The sequence below is a fragment of the Cibotium barometz genome, chromosome 60 (assembly GCF_041138505.1).
Source record: "Cibotium barometz isolate CiBa-2024 chromosome 60, ASM4113850v1, whole genome shotgun sequence".
NCBI classification, from domain to species: domain Eukaryota; kingdom Viridiplantae; phylum Streptophyta; class Polypodiopsida; order Cyatheales; family Cibotiaceae; genus Cibotium; species Cibotium barometz.
The window spans coordinates 10,295,901-10,312,894 of record NC_141105.1 but is presented as its reverse complement, the minus strand read 5'-3'; the positions used below and the strand labels follow the sequence as shown (position 1 = coordinate 10,312,894).

Genomic DNA, 16,994 nt, shown 5'->3' with positions numbered 1-16,994 from the left:
GCGTGAGAATATTGTTAGGCTGATGGATGCCAAAGGCAACCTTGTTACTCAACCTTCTGAGGTTATTCAGCATTGCATCAGGTTTTATGAAGATTTGCTTGCCCCTCGAGAGGATGTCTCACCGGCTGTCCTAGTTGCAAGGGAGTCATTGTTTGCTGAAGTACGATATCAAGTTGACCCTGATGTGGCGGTTCAGCTTGATGCTCCTGTTTCTCAAGGGGAAGTGGAAGCTGTTCTCTCCAAACTTCCCATGGGAAAGAGCCCTGGTTGGGATGGTTTGACAAATGAGTTTTTCCGAAAATATGCTGATCAGCTTGCAGAGCCTTTGACGCTTATTTGTCAAAGGGTTTGGGATGAGGAATATATGCCTGCCGATTGGAAGTTGGGCATACTTCGTTTGTTGCCCAAAGTCCCTTCGCCTACTTCTTTGGCTCAATGGCGCCCGATCTCACTTATGGGTATTATGTATAAAATCTTTACAAAGATTTTTGCCAATCGCTTGCAGAAGGTGCTTCCTACTCTTGTTCATCCACATCAATATGGATTTGTGCATGGCAGGAATATTTTGCATAATATTCTTAATGTTCAAATTGGAGTGGATTATGCCAAGGCAAAGAAGCAAGAGATTGTGATGGTGCAGCTGGATCTTGAAAAAGCTTTTGATCATGTCAGCTGGTCTTTCCATTCTCAGTTAATGACAGCCATGGGCTTTGGTCCCAAAATGGCTAATTTGGTGCATTTACTTGGCTCTGGCTCGATCACGCGGATTATGCTCAATGGAGGACTTTCGGATGGTATTTCTCTCACCCGTTCTCTCCGGCAGGGCTGTCCTCTTAGCCCTCTTTTCTTTGCCATTGCCACTCATCCTATGTTATCTCGCCTAGATGCTATGGCATCGCATGGTGAAGTGGTTGGTTTGCATCTCCCTCATGGCAAGCAATTGGTTGCTCAAGCCCTTGCGGATGACACTTTTATGTTTCTCAGGGCCGAAAAAGGCAATATAGATCGAGCAATGGAAGCTTGGAATAATTTTGCATTGGCTTCTGGGCTGAAAATAAATTCATCAAAATCAGCCCTCATTGTATGCACGGAATTTGATCTTGAGACATTAGGGTGGCAAGGCCGTGTGGTGCATACAGGAGACATTGTTCGTCATCTTGGATATCCGGTGGGTGTGGATGTGGACCCCCAAGCGCTTCTTGCTTGGATTTCTGCTCGGATCTCAGATAAATTTGTGTATTGGAAAGCTCAAGGGTGGCCTATGCATGTGAGGGTTAAGGTAGCTCAGGTTATTATGCTTAGCATGATTTCCTATTTTTTGCCTTTGCTACCTTGGACGCACAAATCTCTCATCCGTTTGGTTGCTCCCATTCGGTTTATCCTGTGGAAGAGGCAAGGAAATATTATGGGTCAAACATGGATAGCTTGGAATCACATTACGACGCCCAAAAGAATGGGTGGGGCTGCTTTACTGGATGTCCGCTTGCATATGGTGGCGCGTAGGTGGGCGCTTTTTCAGGATATGTGTTTGCAAGAGCAGCCTTGGGTATTCATGGCTCGTGACTTGATTGAGTTGGAGAGATTGTCACATGGACGGACACGTGTGCAGGCTTCATGGTGGGACATTGTGAATGCGGCTCATCCTGTCCGTATTCGCTCATCACACATTTTATCACATATTCTCCTTTCTTGGCATGAAGTTCTATTGCTGGCTCGGTGGGATCCTGGTCATGAAAGACTACTTTTGAACTCTTTGCAGTTCGAAACATTTGTGGAGTCGCGTGTCATTGTTTGGCCAGACAGAGATGCTTCACGCATACGACTCAACCGCATGGTCAGGCTAGGCTTGGTTAGAATCCGAGATGCTGTGATACCTGGTCGTGACAGGCCATATTCATTTCGTCGTATTCGGCAGCACTTTAGGGTTCCTCGGACATTTCAGCCACTATGGGTTGACATCATGCATGCAGTTGAGCCTTTTACTCCATTGCCTCGGCCATCTGCAGATCAGCCTTGGCTTGATTGGGCACTATGTAAATCTGGTGACTTGATATCACTCTCAGCTAACCAGGTCTATCATAAGCTTGTATCAGAGAAAGATTGGGTTTCAGCCAAGGCCAATAAGGTGTGGGGATTGCACAAGTCTAAATCATGGTGGCAGAAAACTCTTATGCGTGGTTGGCAGTCTAAGCTCCCTTACCAAGGTAAGGTTTTCATTTGGAGGATGTTGGTGGGAGGGTTACCTACACGGGATCAGCTAAGCCGTCGTAAAATTACACTGGCCTCTTGCTTCTTCTGCACAACATGCACTGAAACAGTTATGCATCTGTTCATGAGTTGTCCAGTGGCCCGTCAGATTTGGTCTTTTGTCTCTCGTGTTTGGGAGGCAGTAGAGAGGTCTACTGTTTCGGCTCATCAGTGGATATTTGGGATTTGTCCTCAAGTCATTACTTCAGACAGCCACCTTGTGATATTCCATTTCCTTAGATGGACAGGACTTTGGCATATTTGGACTACACGGAATGGGTTCATTTTTGATTCCTTGTCTGGAATACATGGGCACATTCTACATATCCGCGGTTTGCTGCTTTGGCAGTTTTCTTCTCTTCTCTCAGCTCAGCTACTGGATGCAGATGTTATTTCGTTTTGGTCTACGGCGGCTCGGCTGGCTCATCTTTGATCCTTTTATCTGGGATGCTTATTTGGTTAGGAGGCTTTCTTATTAGTGTACAGGTTTGCATGGTCATGATCCTTTAGAGGATCTTTTGTGGGGGTTTTGTTTGGGGCCATAGGTTCTGTGTGAGCCATGTACATTTTACATATAATATAAAACACCATTTCACGGAAAAAAAAAAAAAAAGAATAAACACACCTGCGCCTTTGTCTCCAGCCAGCCCCTTCTCCACGTGCAGCATCCAGCCCGACTCTCCAAAAAGCCACACCTAATATTAGCATGGGCTTCCCCTAAAAAGGGCCACGATTCTCAAAAGGAGGTATTCCTTTTGTTAAAAGGTTTTTAAAACCTGTCCCCTCGTCCCCTCCACACATGGGGTTTTATTAGTTTTTAAAACCTGTCCCCTTGTCCCAAGTATGAACATTAAAAATATGTCTTGCTCACCAACCACCATGCTCACACTTATGTTGCACAAATTCACAGGGTCATGACAGAGTATCAACAATTCCTCATTCTTATAGAGAAAATGCTTTTCTAAAAAATTGCCAGTGTAGTCAAATACCTTTGAATAGAAGATGAGCTTGGCGCTATTCATGAACTCGATCAAGGAGTCTTTTTCTCATGTCCTCCTGATACCGGTTTTGTTCATCTTTCTTGCGGCATCCTTCGTCTTGATGGTCGCCTAAAGCTCATCATCTTCAAACTTCTATCGGTCTCTCTACGCCTTGAGCTGAGCTGCATAGGCTTTTACTTCTCTCCAGTGAGCTTCTTGGAGCTCTCTCCCGCCTCTCTTCTTCTGCCTCTCCCTGCTACCATGGCGATCATGTGGGCTGATATCATACTTCTTCTCTTTTGTCCTCCGGCTAGCTTCTTTTTGCTCATTGTATAGCAGCATCTCTCTGGCCTTCTGGCTATACAGCCGCCTCTGCACCTCTGCTCACACTGTTTCCTCTTCCAACCATCTTCCTCCTCTTGCAAGTGATAGAGAAATTGAGGGGACTTTGTTGAGCGAGTTCTGAACCTCCACAAAGGGTTTGAAGGCAATGCCAGGAGCAGCACTTCCAGAACCATGCCTGAGCATGAGCCTCACACTCCTTGGAAGGTGGCGACGTCTGAGGGACTGGGTGGGGGGCAAGATGACACGTGGAGGAATGTCCTGCTCACGGCTAGTGCAGTCAGCAGGCTGCAGTCTGTTGTCCTCCTCTGACTGGTGCAGCTCCAGCCTCCTCTGACCAATACAGCGGTACGTGGCCGAGTGTGACCAGGAGTGACAGTTGCTAGTTATTTTCTCCTTTGCTGAGGAGCCGGCACATGGCAGCTCCTCAGCAAAGGAGAAAATAGCATGAGTAATAGATAGAGATGTTCATATAGAATTGGGATGGAACGCTATATTTTTCAATGCCTTACAAGTTCTCTGTAGTAGGAAAAGATGTTATGTACCTAAGGCAACCCTTGGGATCAAGGACTAATCCAGTAGGGTAAGGAGAGGCGTGGGGTTAGAAAATCGAGCAAATTCAAGGGGCTTAGGTTCAGACTTAACAAATCCAAGGTTATTGGCTATTTATGATTGGACCATTATTTATAACAGCAATAAGCACTATATTAGTGAGTCTTGGGTTATTGTTGATGCATTGTGGTTTGGACCTAGACCAAGAGGCTTACTCCCGCCATGGACATGGCAGATTATGGGCAGTCTTGTCGAGGGTACATGTGGGCAAGCATTCGTGGTATGGGATGCCGAGGCTGATTGGCATGGACTCGTGGGAATGGAACGTTAGCCCCTGGCTCGAGGGAGGTTTGTGTACGTGAACCTACAGTTGGGTGGTGAGCTTGCTTGCACCTTGTTTGTACTAATCTTGTTATGCCTATGTTAGATGATCCTTTGGGAGTCCCTTACGAAAGACAAGGTGAAAGAGGCACATGCTTCAGAAAGCATCAAGGTAGAGTTCGTTGATGTTTTTCATTGAATTGTTTCATGGTTTTCCACCCCAATCCTTCGGTAGATCATAGGATTAATTTGATTCCAAGGTCTCAACCTGTGAGTATAGCACCATATAGGAGGATAAGCGAGCTGCAAGAGGATGAGATTTCCTGGTAGTTGTTGGAATATCTTAGGACAGATCCCCAAAAGTAAATCTCTTTGGGGAGCTCTTGTGCTTTTGAACCTGTGCTTTTGAAGCACACGAAGGACAGGAGTAATGGATGTGCATGAATGATAAAGAGTTGAATAAAGTTACATTAAAGAATAGGCATTCCCTTCCTAGAGCGGATGATTTGATAGATAGGTTGCAAGGTGCTGCCTATTATTCAAAGATTGACCTTCCTACTGAGTATCACCAGATATGCATAGCCGAGGTAGATGTCTTTAAGTCGAGATTCCGTACATGGTATAGCCATTACGAATTTCTTGTATCACCTTTTGGGCTTGAGAATGCTCCTACTACTTTTCAGCAGATGATCAAGGATCTCTTTTGAGATTGTTTGGAGAGATTTGTTGTGGTATTCTTAAGACAATATTTTGGTTTATAGCTATACTCTTGAGGAGCATGTTGAACATCTCCTAATCATCTTGAGGATTCTAATACAAGAATTGTATGCTAAACTTTGTAAGTGTGACTTCTTTTGCAAGGAGCTCATACTAGCTATTTATGATTGGATGGTAATTTATTGCAACAATAGTCACTATATAAGTGAGTTATGGCTTATTTATCATCATGGCTTGACAATTGGTGTGTTGAACCAAGAGTAGTCATACTCATGCCGTGGACATGGCCCATCACAAGGTCTTGCCGAGGTCATGTACGAATAGGCATTGGTGGTATGGGACACCAAAGTTGACTGGCATGTATTACTAGGAGTGAACCTTAGCCGCACGCTTAGGGGAGGGGTGGTTTATTGTATTGATCTTGTGTTTAGCATGTGTTTCAAGGATTGTACAAGAGGTTATCACATATGCCCTAACCCTAATCTTGGGTTTGCACATCTCCTTGACCCCCGGATATAACTCCCGGTTAACACTCACCCAAGGATGTAACGACATTACTGGAGAACCTCCTTGTCCAGCACTGACACTACTCTACATGCCCCAATCTTTGGAGAGATGCAAATGGAATTTGACAATTTTCCCGTTCTCTTATAAATGACCACCATTAGTGCTGGTCAGCCAGTTTATTTGATGTTGACCAGTTGTCTAATGGGCAACTACCACGTTATACTTGCACCGGCCAAAAGCCTGCCCGACTGCCCACATACGTATTTCGACTGCTCCTATTGGCTGTCCATGTGTACCACGGGTGAGGTGTGTCACAGCCAGTCCAGATGCTACAGGAGTCTAGCTCATTGATAGAGCAAGCCAGTATCATAATAGCTTGTTCCACAGCAAGTCCAATACATACAAGATAGGAGATGCCCCCTCTCAATCTGAAAGCATGTGCAGTTCATGAAAGCAACGAGAAGGTGCAGTTAAGAGGTCCACCTTAGACCATTATGTTGGTATTCCACCTGGCATGGTGCTGTTGGGAAGCCCACAAGATTGCTGTGCTGTAATCCATCATTAAGTTATCACCACACGTGCTCTCACCATGCAAGCTACATGTTTGCAAGCAATAGTAACCTTGTTTATCAGATTTCTTGCTAAGCAGCCAATGCTGTCTGGAGAAAAATAATGCTTAACTTCCAGATGCTGGATGTGATACTAAGCCACCAAATTGCGATGTTTAAAAGAACAATTTCAAGCCTTAATGACCAACTCAGCAATATATTCCTCTATCCACCCAAACTGAGGACCTCCTATTCTTTTGAAGAAAAAAAGAACCCTACATAGCATAGCAATAATATGACTTGTTGCATGCAGTCTTCCAATAGATTATATATAAGCAAGGCTTGCCATGTCTAACTTGCTAGAGGGTGATTTGTTACAATTTACTCTCCACCTGCAGTATTAATTCACTTCACTTTGTTACCAAATCTCATGTATGAAGTGCTCTTAGAAGAGGATCTCATCAATCAGATAACAAATCATATTTTAGACCTTCACAAAATCATTGTTCGTAGATTCCCAAATCAGAGTGCCATCACATGTACACAACTTTTTGTAGTTTTCACCAACACCTGCACTCCGAGCAATAACAGCAGCTGCAATTCCGGGTTCACTCTTGTCTTCAGTTCCATATACCACTAAAGCTCTTCCAGGTAAGTCTGCTACTTTCAACATGCGCTTGGATCCAGAATACTCTGCTTTACCAGTAGCGTCCACAACAAGAACTCCAAGGTCACCAACAGGCTGCAAAGGAATGCAGTGATGATGAGTTGAAAGAGAGTGCTATTTAACTTCAATCTCTACATCTACACTGGATACACAACCTTTTTTTGCCCATGATGGGGAGTTGGAGGATTGTCTGTCCATCCCCAACTGGTTGGCTGGACAGGTCTCTGCTGATGGGCAGGGGTTGGTTGTGTAACGAGCAATTTCAGTGAATACTTACTTCATGTGGCATCCCGCTCTGAGAACTACTTGAAGGATTGTATATTCCTCCTGTACTAGCAGCGCCTCGTGTTAAATCCCCATACTCATTGATGGACCACCCATGGGGCCCTTGTGACAAACTGCTAAAATTAGCCTCAATACGAGCAAGCTCCATGCTGACTTGCACAATACGCACCACGCCATATATGTCCGGACCTTTGAACTCTGCTACCGTAGCAGCATTTTGAAAATCTGCCCAAGATTCAACATGATGTTAGATGATCGCAACCACATATCCTCACTATTCTATAAGAGTGCCATCGTGCTATGGATTGTCAAGGAGCCTACAATCAAGTGCGCCTTGGCCAATAAGTCTTGCTTTTCGGCCAGTCTGCTCTAGAGCTTCGTTTAAGGCTTTCAAGCTTGCTGTGCCTTGCACTCTGACGACTTGATTTTGCAAATCAACATCGACTCTTGTGACACCTGGACACATACAGTGAAAAGAGTGAAATAATCTTCAAACATACAGCCTCGTACGCCGCTGGGCAATTGCCATGATAAATACTTAATGCCTTGTTTTTACCTAAAGCCATCTTACCTTCGAGCGGCTCTAATTTTTTGCGAACAGAGGAGACGCATCCTTCACATTTCATGTCCACCATGAACTCCGTCTGCAAGTTTTGGGGAAAACCAGTACATAAGATCATCTTATAAAAAAGACCATTTGTACTCTTGCTAACAAGCTTTCGACTCTATTGTACATCATTTACATGCAAAGCTTGCACTGCAATTTACCCACAAATTATAGTAAAATGTTATTAAAATTTCTCTACATTTTTCACTGAATTATTATTATTTTAATGGGCACCAGTTGTTTTATTTACCATGACATCCTGGAGAGTACCATCTCGACCCTGCAATTGGAACATCCATCTCAATAAGTTTCCACATTTTTCAAGCGAGTACAAAGTCTACAAGATTCTTGATTTGCCAAAAAAAAAAAATCTCTAATGGAAAATATCTGATAATTATTTTGGGTACAAAGCATTCTGATCCTATCAAACCCTAAACTACAAATATGACGCTTCCTCATCAACAAAGTTGAGGTCTTCTAATCAAACCCTAATCTTCAAATGTGAAGTTTCATAATCTACCAATCAAGCCCTAATCCTAATTTGCTGCGCCTAATCCATCTCATAGACACTTGCATCACTGTTGAAATGCTTAATCTCCTTGTTTAAGACAACTACTCTGGAATTAGAAGTGGCCGTACAAGATCTCCTTGTAAAGGTTTAAAACAACAGAAAATGTGCCTGATGCAATTGCCAATGTTCAGAGAGTCAACTCCATTTCAATAATCAGGAAATAAATAGCTTGAGATTGAGGTATTTTTATAATCAGGGAATTAACAGCTTGGAATTAAGGAATGGATTGATGAGATAAATATCATTGCAAAGCTTACTCTCTCGGCCAGTATTTCTTGTGCGGAAGTGATGGTGCCACCGAGCGCCATAGCTTTACTGCGGAAAGGGTTGCTTTGTCGCGGCAGGAGGCCGAATATTGAAAAAGATGCTTGGTGGGCGCGAGATTCCCCGTGCAGATTCCTTCTGGTGGGAAGAGATCTAGGGGAGAGTGGAGAGCATGAGGATGAGGAAGCTATGGAGACTGTGGCTATGGCGGCTGCTGTAGCTGCTACAGAAGACAACCCAAGGGCCTTCAATACCGCCATGTACCTCAATGCGTCCCGCTCATTAATTAAAAGAACACCCTAGAATGCTTGATGCCAGATGGTCCAATTTATACTTATCTTAAAAAGAACCTTAGCTTTCCACTTTTTCATTAATCTTCTCTTTACCCTGTTTCTTAATACTATTTTCTCCCCCTACATCGTCTATTGGTCGTGTGGGGGGGGGGAGTGGATCAAGCCAAAGGGTAAAATGAATCTTAAACTAACTAAGGAGGAAGCTAGAAAGAGGGCAAGCCAATCGCAAAAGGGGGTGAGAGGGGAGAAATCTCAGAGTAGCCTAAGCCCAATTCTGTATTCTAATCCATATAGCCCACTGGTTGAGGATGATAGTGGCACTTCTTCTGTGCAGAAGTTTAAGTGGCAAGTTGAAGAGGTCTAGAAGGGAATAGTGAGAGAGGGGCAGACTCAAGGGGGAGGAGAGGAGGAAGAGATGATGCTAGAAACAGCTCTCACATGAGTTGTCAGAAGGGCTTCTCGGGGTGTACTTGGAATGTCAAAGGCATTAAAGGCAAAAAGAAAAATGCCTTGTTTTGGGGAGTGCTTAAAGAGTGGGGATTGTCTATATATGCAGTACAGGAGCATAATCTTTTTGGGGCCAAAATTTTAAGGAAGGATAGGTTTAGGGATTGGTCGGTGTTGTATGGGGGTGTTAACTCGGGTTATAGTGGTGTAATGTGTGTGATAAAGAGTCATTTAAACCCTACTATTATAGGTAATCACCTTAATGGTAGGATTTTGGTGGTGGAAATCGTGGTCAATGGGGAGAAAATCTGGGTAGTTAATATTAATGGAGCCCATAATTATAAAATTAGGAGTAGCATGTGGGAGTGGATTAGTAAGATGAATGTTGCTGTATTATTTTGGGGGATTTTAATATGGTGGAGAATCGGGTCGATAAGAGTGGAGGGAGCTCCATTTTGATGGGACAAGAGAAAGGGAAATGGGAGGAGCTGGGAGGTAAAATGGGCTTGGTGGATGGATGGTCTTTACGGAATTGGAGAGATTATCGGGGGCATACTTATTTTAGTCTTCAATATTTGAGCTCCTCCTCTAGGATTGATAGAATATTCTTCAGTCAACATGCTACATGGGTACCACACACTTTAAGGGTGGATATTGACTTTATTTCAATATTGTCAGACCATATGCCTTTGAAGTGGAGTTGGGTGTGTGAAGACTCTAGAAGGGCTGTTCTGGAGCAGTCCAACGAGGAAACTGAGAGTTAACAACCTTTTGTTAAAGGACAAGCTATTTGTGGAGTATACTGAACAGGCCATCAAGAGACTTAAAGATAGAGGAATGGGTTCAGGGTTATAGAGAAAATTTGCTAATGAGATGCAAGGGGTCATTAGGGCGCTGTAGGGAAATTGAGAGCTGAGGAGAAGAGGCAGAATAGGAAATACTGGACTAGTCAGTTAGAATATTTGCAGAAGAAGAGAGGTTAATGGTCGTTCTGAAGAGGAGGCTTCTGAACTTTATAGATGTCAGAATGCGTTGAAGCATGAGGAGGAGTTGGAGGGTAGAAAGGAATTGAATTGGATTAGAAAGAAAACATATAACAACTGTAGAAAGCCAAAAAAAAATGTTTAAGCTTGCAGGGGGGAAGGGTGGTAATGAGGTAGTTGGGGAGATCCTAGATGAGAAACGGGAAAGGATAGAGGGTATTGGTTTGATTGCAAAAAAATGGGTTGAGTTTCTTGCCTCTATTCTTAATCTTGATGAAGACCGTTCTCTTAGGAGTGTTTAGGCTGAGAATAAGCTGATTGGGTTGATTAATAATAGCACGGAGCCTGATAAAGCCAATTGGCTTGAGAGAGACTTGGATATTGATGAGTGTTGGGTGGAACTTTTGAAATTGGGAAGGGAGAAGGCCCCTCCCTGGTTGGGATGGGATGACTGTTGAGTTTTCTATAGCATTATGGCCTTTCCTGAAGGAGATTGTGTGGGAAGCTTGCAACAAGGCTTTCAAGACTGGAGACTTGGATACATGTCTCAAGGAAGGATTGGTGAAACTGATACCTAAGCAAGTTGTTTGCAACAACTTGCTTAGGTATCAGCTTCACCAATCCTTTCCTGAAGGAGATTGTGTGGGAAGCTTGCAACAAGGCTTTCAAGACTGGAGACTTAGATAAATGTCTCAAGGAAGGATTGGTGAAACTGATACCTAAGCAAGTTGTGGTCATTGGAGACCAATCCCTTTGTTAACAGTGATATACAAAATCTTGGCTAAGGTCATTGCTATCAGAATCACCCCAGTGTTACAGATACTCATTCTGCAAAGAGGTTGAATAACAGCCCCTAGCTGATTGTTGGGATGTGACCAAGGTGGGTTGGAAAGAATTAGATCAATTACATCAAGAGTATGGTTTATCTACAAGGGAAAGGGACTTAATGGGGCAGTTGTGCTGACTCAGATTCAGGATGGTTGGTTCTCCTTTACTTTTGATGAATCTTGTTGGATCTAAGATTGGGTTTGGGTTAATGGGGCTAAGCTGGTGAATGGCTTAACTAAGGCCCTGTATGCAGAGCTAAGGAGAGGAGGCTTGAATGTGGAGTATTGCAATAGAATCTGGAAGGTATAGGCTACTGGAAAAGGAGGTGGAAAGAGCTGTGGGAGGGTCAGATTCCTGTTAAATTCCAGGTGTTTTGATGGAGAGTTTGCATGTGGACTCTACCTATTGGAGCAAAGCTATCACAAAAGAACATAACTACTAGATGTTGTCCTAGATGCAAATCTACTTTAGAGGATGGTAAACATGCTTTCTAGAGTTGCCCAACCATCAGAGGTGCTTGGGGGAAATTAATGAAATGGGTACAGCATGGGTTGGGATTTCAGACACAGTGTGGGGATTGGTTACTAGGCAAATGGTCTGTTATTGAGATGAGGAAACATTAGTTCTATTTAACATTATCAGGGCATGTTGCCTATAGGAAATCTGGACTTCTCGGAATTGTGTGGTGTTTCAAAAAATATTGGATGTTGGACTGGATGTGACAGGACAAATGCATAAATGTGTATATATGTGTAGATATGTAATCTGTGTAAACAACATAGAGATTGATGGCTCGGAATTGTTGTTAGAATTCAAAATGGCATCAATTGACTGGTGCTTTAGCTGGGAACCCCTTTGGCATACTAGTGAAACCTAACTTGGAGGTATTATGATTGCAAGTGTCATTGGATGTAAAGCCCAAACAACTGAGGTTTGGTCCTAAGACTAGAAGATGGTACTTAAAAGAGAAGCATATAAAATACACTTTTGTGGCTTTCAATAGAGAACCCAGTAGGTGTTAGTATACACTCAATGCCTGCCTCTCAGCATGTATCTCACTTCTATGTATAATGCACATTTGTTAGGCCCCCATTATGAGGAGTAGTCATGGTACATAAGTCTTTAGTGGGAACCCCAGCTTAGACGCCGATGGGGTTATTTATTGTGACCATTGATGATGGTTAGTAAGAGATGGTCAGGGGTACGAGCGTTAGAGCAGGCGACGATATGAGGAATATTCCCTAGAATATTCTCTTGGATACTAGGTCTATCATTAGTGGGCGGTGGTGGGCCGTGTTCTTGTTGTTACGCGGGCGGTGACCGTATCTATGCAGTGTAACCGCCCTCGTTGTATACACGTCTACCACACCGCCTATATATGGGCATGGTTTCCATGAGCTAAGGCATCCAATTCTTGTGAGTATCCACCCCCTTCTACACCTCGTACATACTCCATCTAGAGTCTATCTAGATCACCATCTAAGCTCTACTTGAGAGCGTACGGGTGGACAACACCATCACTTGTACCTCTTTGGTATAATCAGAATTTTAAATTCTCTCCATTGTGTATCTATTGCATTGTCTATTTTGCTTTATCTTGCTATCTCTTTCCATTGTGCCATATTCTTCTATGGTATCAGAGCTTAGGTGCTCTTAGTAGGAATAGTGCATAAAGTTTAGTCATTCTTTGCATAGAACCCTAGGAGTGATGGCTTCTACCTCTGCTTCTACTGCTGCACAAGTCTTGTGCATTCGTCCACCTGCCTTCATGGAAGGCAAGATTGATGGGACGAACTATACTCCTTGGAAATTTAAAATTAATGCCATTCTAGACTCTTATGAGCTCCTAGAAACTGTTCTGGGAATGGATGTAGAACCAGTGGGGAGTCCCGACCCCCAACAACCCTACAAACATGCTTCCGCGCGCTAGATGCTACACTTCTTCGGGCATGGAGAAGGCGCAATGTTGACTCACTTTGTGCCATCGTAACCAGCGTAAGTATTTCTATTCTCACTCTCTAATTCAACATACTACGAAGGCTACAGAGGCTTGGATCATACTGAGAAATCAGCTTGCTAGGTTCAAAATCCTAGGCTTGATGCTGAAAAGCTTGCTGAAGGAGACGCTACTGAAGCATTTATTTCGCGGATCAAAAATCTGCAAGATCAAATGGCTGCTGTAGGGATTACATACACTAGTCAGGAGTTGGCCCGGAGGTGGCCGAAGGTAAATCCGAATTCTTCCACATAAGTATGATGGCTTGGCTACATCACTAAACACTCGGGTTAGAGTACCATCTTTATCATTTGAAGAATTTAGTGCTATGCTACTTGAGGAGGAGATGCGGCTGAAGACCCACGATGGTAGTGATGCTACATTTTCGGCTAATGCTAAAGGCAAAGGCACGACATCTTCTAATGAGAAGAAGAAGAAGAAGAAGTTTCAAGGGAGCTGTTATTAATGTGTGACAAGAAAGGTCATGCTATCAAATATTGTAGAAAGAAGTAGGCTGATGAGAAGAACGACACCTTGAAGTCTTCATGGAAGAGAAAGGAGTTAGTCAACAATGTCGAGACTGAGCTTGAACTTTGGGTCGCCATTAAAGAGGTATGTTCATCTGCTCAGGCTCCAGTTGATGATTCATGGATTTTGGATAGTGGAGCATCCCGACACATGACCAGTAAGAAGGGCTGGTATAGTTCCTAGAAGCCTCTACAGGAACCCATCAGTGTTGTTGTTGGGAATAATGCTAAATGTCCAATCAAAGGGTCTGGAACCATATCTTTTGTTGTTGGGAATAATGCTAAATGTCCAATCGAAGGGTCTGGAACCTTATCTTTTGTGGCAGCTACAGGTGAAGAGAAGAAGCTGTCAAATGTGCTCTATGTACCCCAGATAAAGAGAAATCTACTATCAGTTGTTGTGCGACGATGAGACAGATTGTGGGCTTGAAGTACGCTTCAAGAAAACTAATGCATAAATTCTAGATGCTATTGGCAAGGTAGTCGGCAAAGGAGTAAGGCGCAACAATCTCTACGAGCTGAGTGCCCTTGCAGTGTTTGCAGATAAGAGCACAAGCAAGCTTTGGCACGAGTGATTTGGTCACATTGGATTTGCCGTACTAAAGGAGATGCAGAAAAAGGGTATGGTAGCTAATTTGCCTGCATTTTTAGAATTGCAGGAACCATGTGAAGCTTGTATGATGGGCAAGCAACAACGCAAGGCATTTCCACAGGAAAGCAACAATCAGGTAAAGACTCCTCTAGAGCTGGTACATGCTGATCTTTGTGGTAAAATGTCTACTACTGCATTAGGAGGATCTTCTTACTTTATGCTGTTAGTCAACGATTACAATAGGAAGATGTGGGTTTATTTCCTTCGGGAAAAGGCTGAAGCTTTGGCAAGTTCAAACAGTGGCATAAGCTTGTGGAAAATGAGACAGGAAAGAAGGTGAAGAAGTTTCGTATAGATCAAGGAGGAGAATTCCTTTCAACAGAATTTGATAGCTACTACAAGGAGAATGGCATCAAGTGCCAACTCACCACACTACTCACACACCTTAGCAAAATGGTGTTGTAGAACATCGCAATCAAACTGTCATGGAGATGGATCGTGTTGAAGGCAAAGGGTTTGCCCAATACATTTTGGGCTGAAGAAGTCAACACAGCAATTTATGTCCTCAATTGGAGCTACACAAAGGCACTCAAGGATGTTACACCTCAAGAGGCCTACTCTGGTAAGAAACCTTCAGTTTCTCATCTCAGAACATTTGACTGTGAATGTTATGTGCATATTTCAGATGCATCCACAGGACCAAGCTAGTTGCCAAAAGCAAGAAGTGTATCTTTCTTGGATATAGTCAAGAGTCGAAGGCATATCAGCTCTATAATACAGAGGCAAAGAAGATTGTGGCCAGCTGAGAATTGGTATTTGTAGAACAGCCACACTCAGTGGAGAAAGGAGGTCCGTCCACTCTATCATCCTAGCCGGAGAAATAGTCCACCATGAGCCCAACCCACCACTCATATTTCCTCTGAAGGAGGAGGAGTTTTTAGAGGATGAAGACTCTCACACATCACAACAGCCTACTGCTGCACCACAAGGAAAGCCACTTCCAAAGTGGGCACAACAGCTCTTTGATGAGCGTAATCCAATACCTAAGAAGCCAGAATCTTCAGCAGAGCAGATGGACCATGCAGATCAAGGAGAATAGAGGAGCAGAGAAGAGAAAAGCATCTGATCTCATTGTCAATATGGCCTTGATGGTGTCTGAGATAATGGGAACAGTGAAAGAGAATAGAGGAGAATAGAGGAGCAGAGAAGAGCATCTGATCTCATTGTCAATATGGCCTTGATGGCTGAGATAATGGGAACATTGAAAGAGCCAGCCACCTTGGATGAAGCCTTAGCAAATCCAAAGTGGAAAGCTATGATGCAGTCTGAGTGATGCAGTCTGAGTATGACAGCATCATAAAAGAACAACACATGGGAGCTAGTTGACCGACCACCAAACAGAAAGGTAATTGGTACCAAATGGGTTTGGAAAGCTAAGTATAAGACTGATGGCTCGTTTGAAAAATACAAAGCTAGGTTGGTTGCACAGGGATTTGCACAGGTAGAGGGCTTCGACTTTGATGAAACCTTTCCTCCCACAACTCGTATGACATCTATTAGGACGGTACTTGCCTTGGCTGCTCACAAAAAGTGGCTAGTCTTTCACATGGATGTCAAATCAGCATTTCTAAACGGACATCTCAAGGAGGAGGTATATGTAGCTCAACCACTAGGTTTTGAGATGCCCAAATCAGAAAACAAAGTTTGCAAGCTGAAGTAGACATTGTACGGGTTGAAACATGCCCTAAGGGCATGGTATCACAGGATAGACCAATTTTTCAAAAAGATTGGGTTTATAAGAAGTGCTTCTAATGCTAACTTGTATGTTCTAAAAAGTCATGGCAAGATTATTTTGGTTGTCTTGTAAGTAGATGACTTAAACATTTTAGGTGACAATGAAGAGATGACCCAGAAGACAATGGATATGCTGAGCCATGAGTTTGAGATGACAGACTTGGGACTTATGCATTTCTGTTTGGGGATGACAGACTTGGGACTTATGCATTTCTGTTTGGGGATTGAGGTCTAGCAAGAGTCAGGTATAATCTTCATTTCGCAGTAAAAGTATGCTTGGAAGATTCTCAAAGCATTTGGGATGACAAACTACAAGCCTGTTTCTACGCCAATGGAAGTGAACATGAAGCTTTCTGCAAAGGATTCTTCATCACTTGTTGACATCAGGAAGTATAGGAAGTTGGTGGGGAGTTTGATTTTTCTCACTAACACTAGACCTGATATCAGCTTCACATTTGGTGTTCCAACAAGCCATGAGAGAGTTATTGGAAGGAAGGGATGAGGGTACTTAGGTACATCAGAGGTACTCTTGAGTATGGCATCACTTACAGCATGGGTGACACTCTGAGAGGTTATTACGACTCAGATTGGGCAGGAGATTGTGATTCTAGGAAATTAGTTTTTGGATATTGTTTTTCGCTTGGTTCCAGTGCTTTCTCTTGGACCAACAAAAAGCAACCTACAGTGGCACTTTCTTCCACGAGGCAGCTTGCTTTGCTACATGTGAGGTAGTATGGCTGAGGAGAATCTTGGTTGACATGGGAGTTCAGATCAGGAGGCTATAGTCTTGAGGTGCGACAATCAGAGTTGCATGGCTATCTCCAAGAACCCTGTGTTTCATGCTCGCACATGAAGCACATTGGGATTCAGTATCATTATGTGCGGGAGCTGATAAAGGATGAGATAGTGGAGCTAGAGTATTGCTC

General features: G+C 43.4%; 1 protein-coding gene across 2 annotated transcripts; it reads right to left on the bottom strand.

Moving 5' to 3' along the window:
* Positions 1 to 6,514: 6,514 nt before the first annotated feature.
* Positions 6,515 to 8,913, bottom strand: CCS (copper chaperone for SOD1). 2 transcript variants are annotated; one of them, XM_086794396.1, is made up of 6 exons: positions 8,602 to 8,913; positions 8,024 to 8,053; positions 7,738 to 7,810; positions 7,488 to 7,622; positions 7,159 to 7,391; positions 6,515 to 6,956 (listed from the first exon to the last, which is right to left on the bottom strand). In XM_086794396.1, the coding sequence occupies exons 1-6, from the start codon at positions 8,866 to 8,868 to the stop codon at positions 6,699 to 6,701; spliced, it is 996 nt and encodes a 331-aa protein (XP_086650522.1). In that variant the 5' UTR covers positions 8,869 to 8,913; the 3' UTR covers positions 6,515 to 6,698. The 2 variants fall into 2 exon arrangements, with proteins under 2 accessions (XP_086650522.1, XP_086650523.1); XM_086794397.1 differs by having other exon boundaries at positions 8,593 to 8,616.
* Between the last annotated feature and the right edge of the window lie 8,081 nt (positions 8,914 to 16,994).

Coding starts and splice junctions, on each gene's coding strand:
- CCS (XM_086794396.1), bottom strand. CDS start 8,868: ATGGCGGTATTGAAGGCCCTTGGGTTGTCTTCTGTAGCAGCTACAGCA. Junction 7,811..8,023: donor GTACTCTCCAGGATGTCATG/GTAAATAAAACA, acceptor CAAAACTTGCAG/ACGGAGTTCATGGTGGACAT. Junction 6,957..7,158: donor AGAGCGGGATGCCACATGAA/GTAAGTATTCAC, acceptor ATTCCTTTGCAG/CCTGTTGGTGACCTTGGAGT.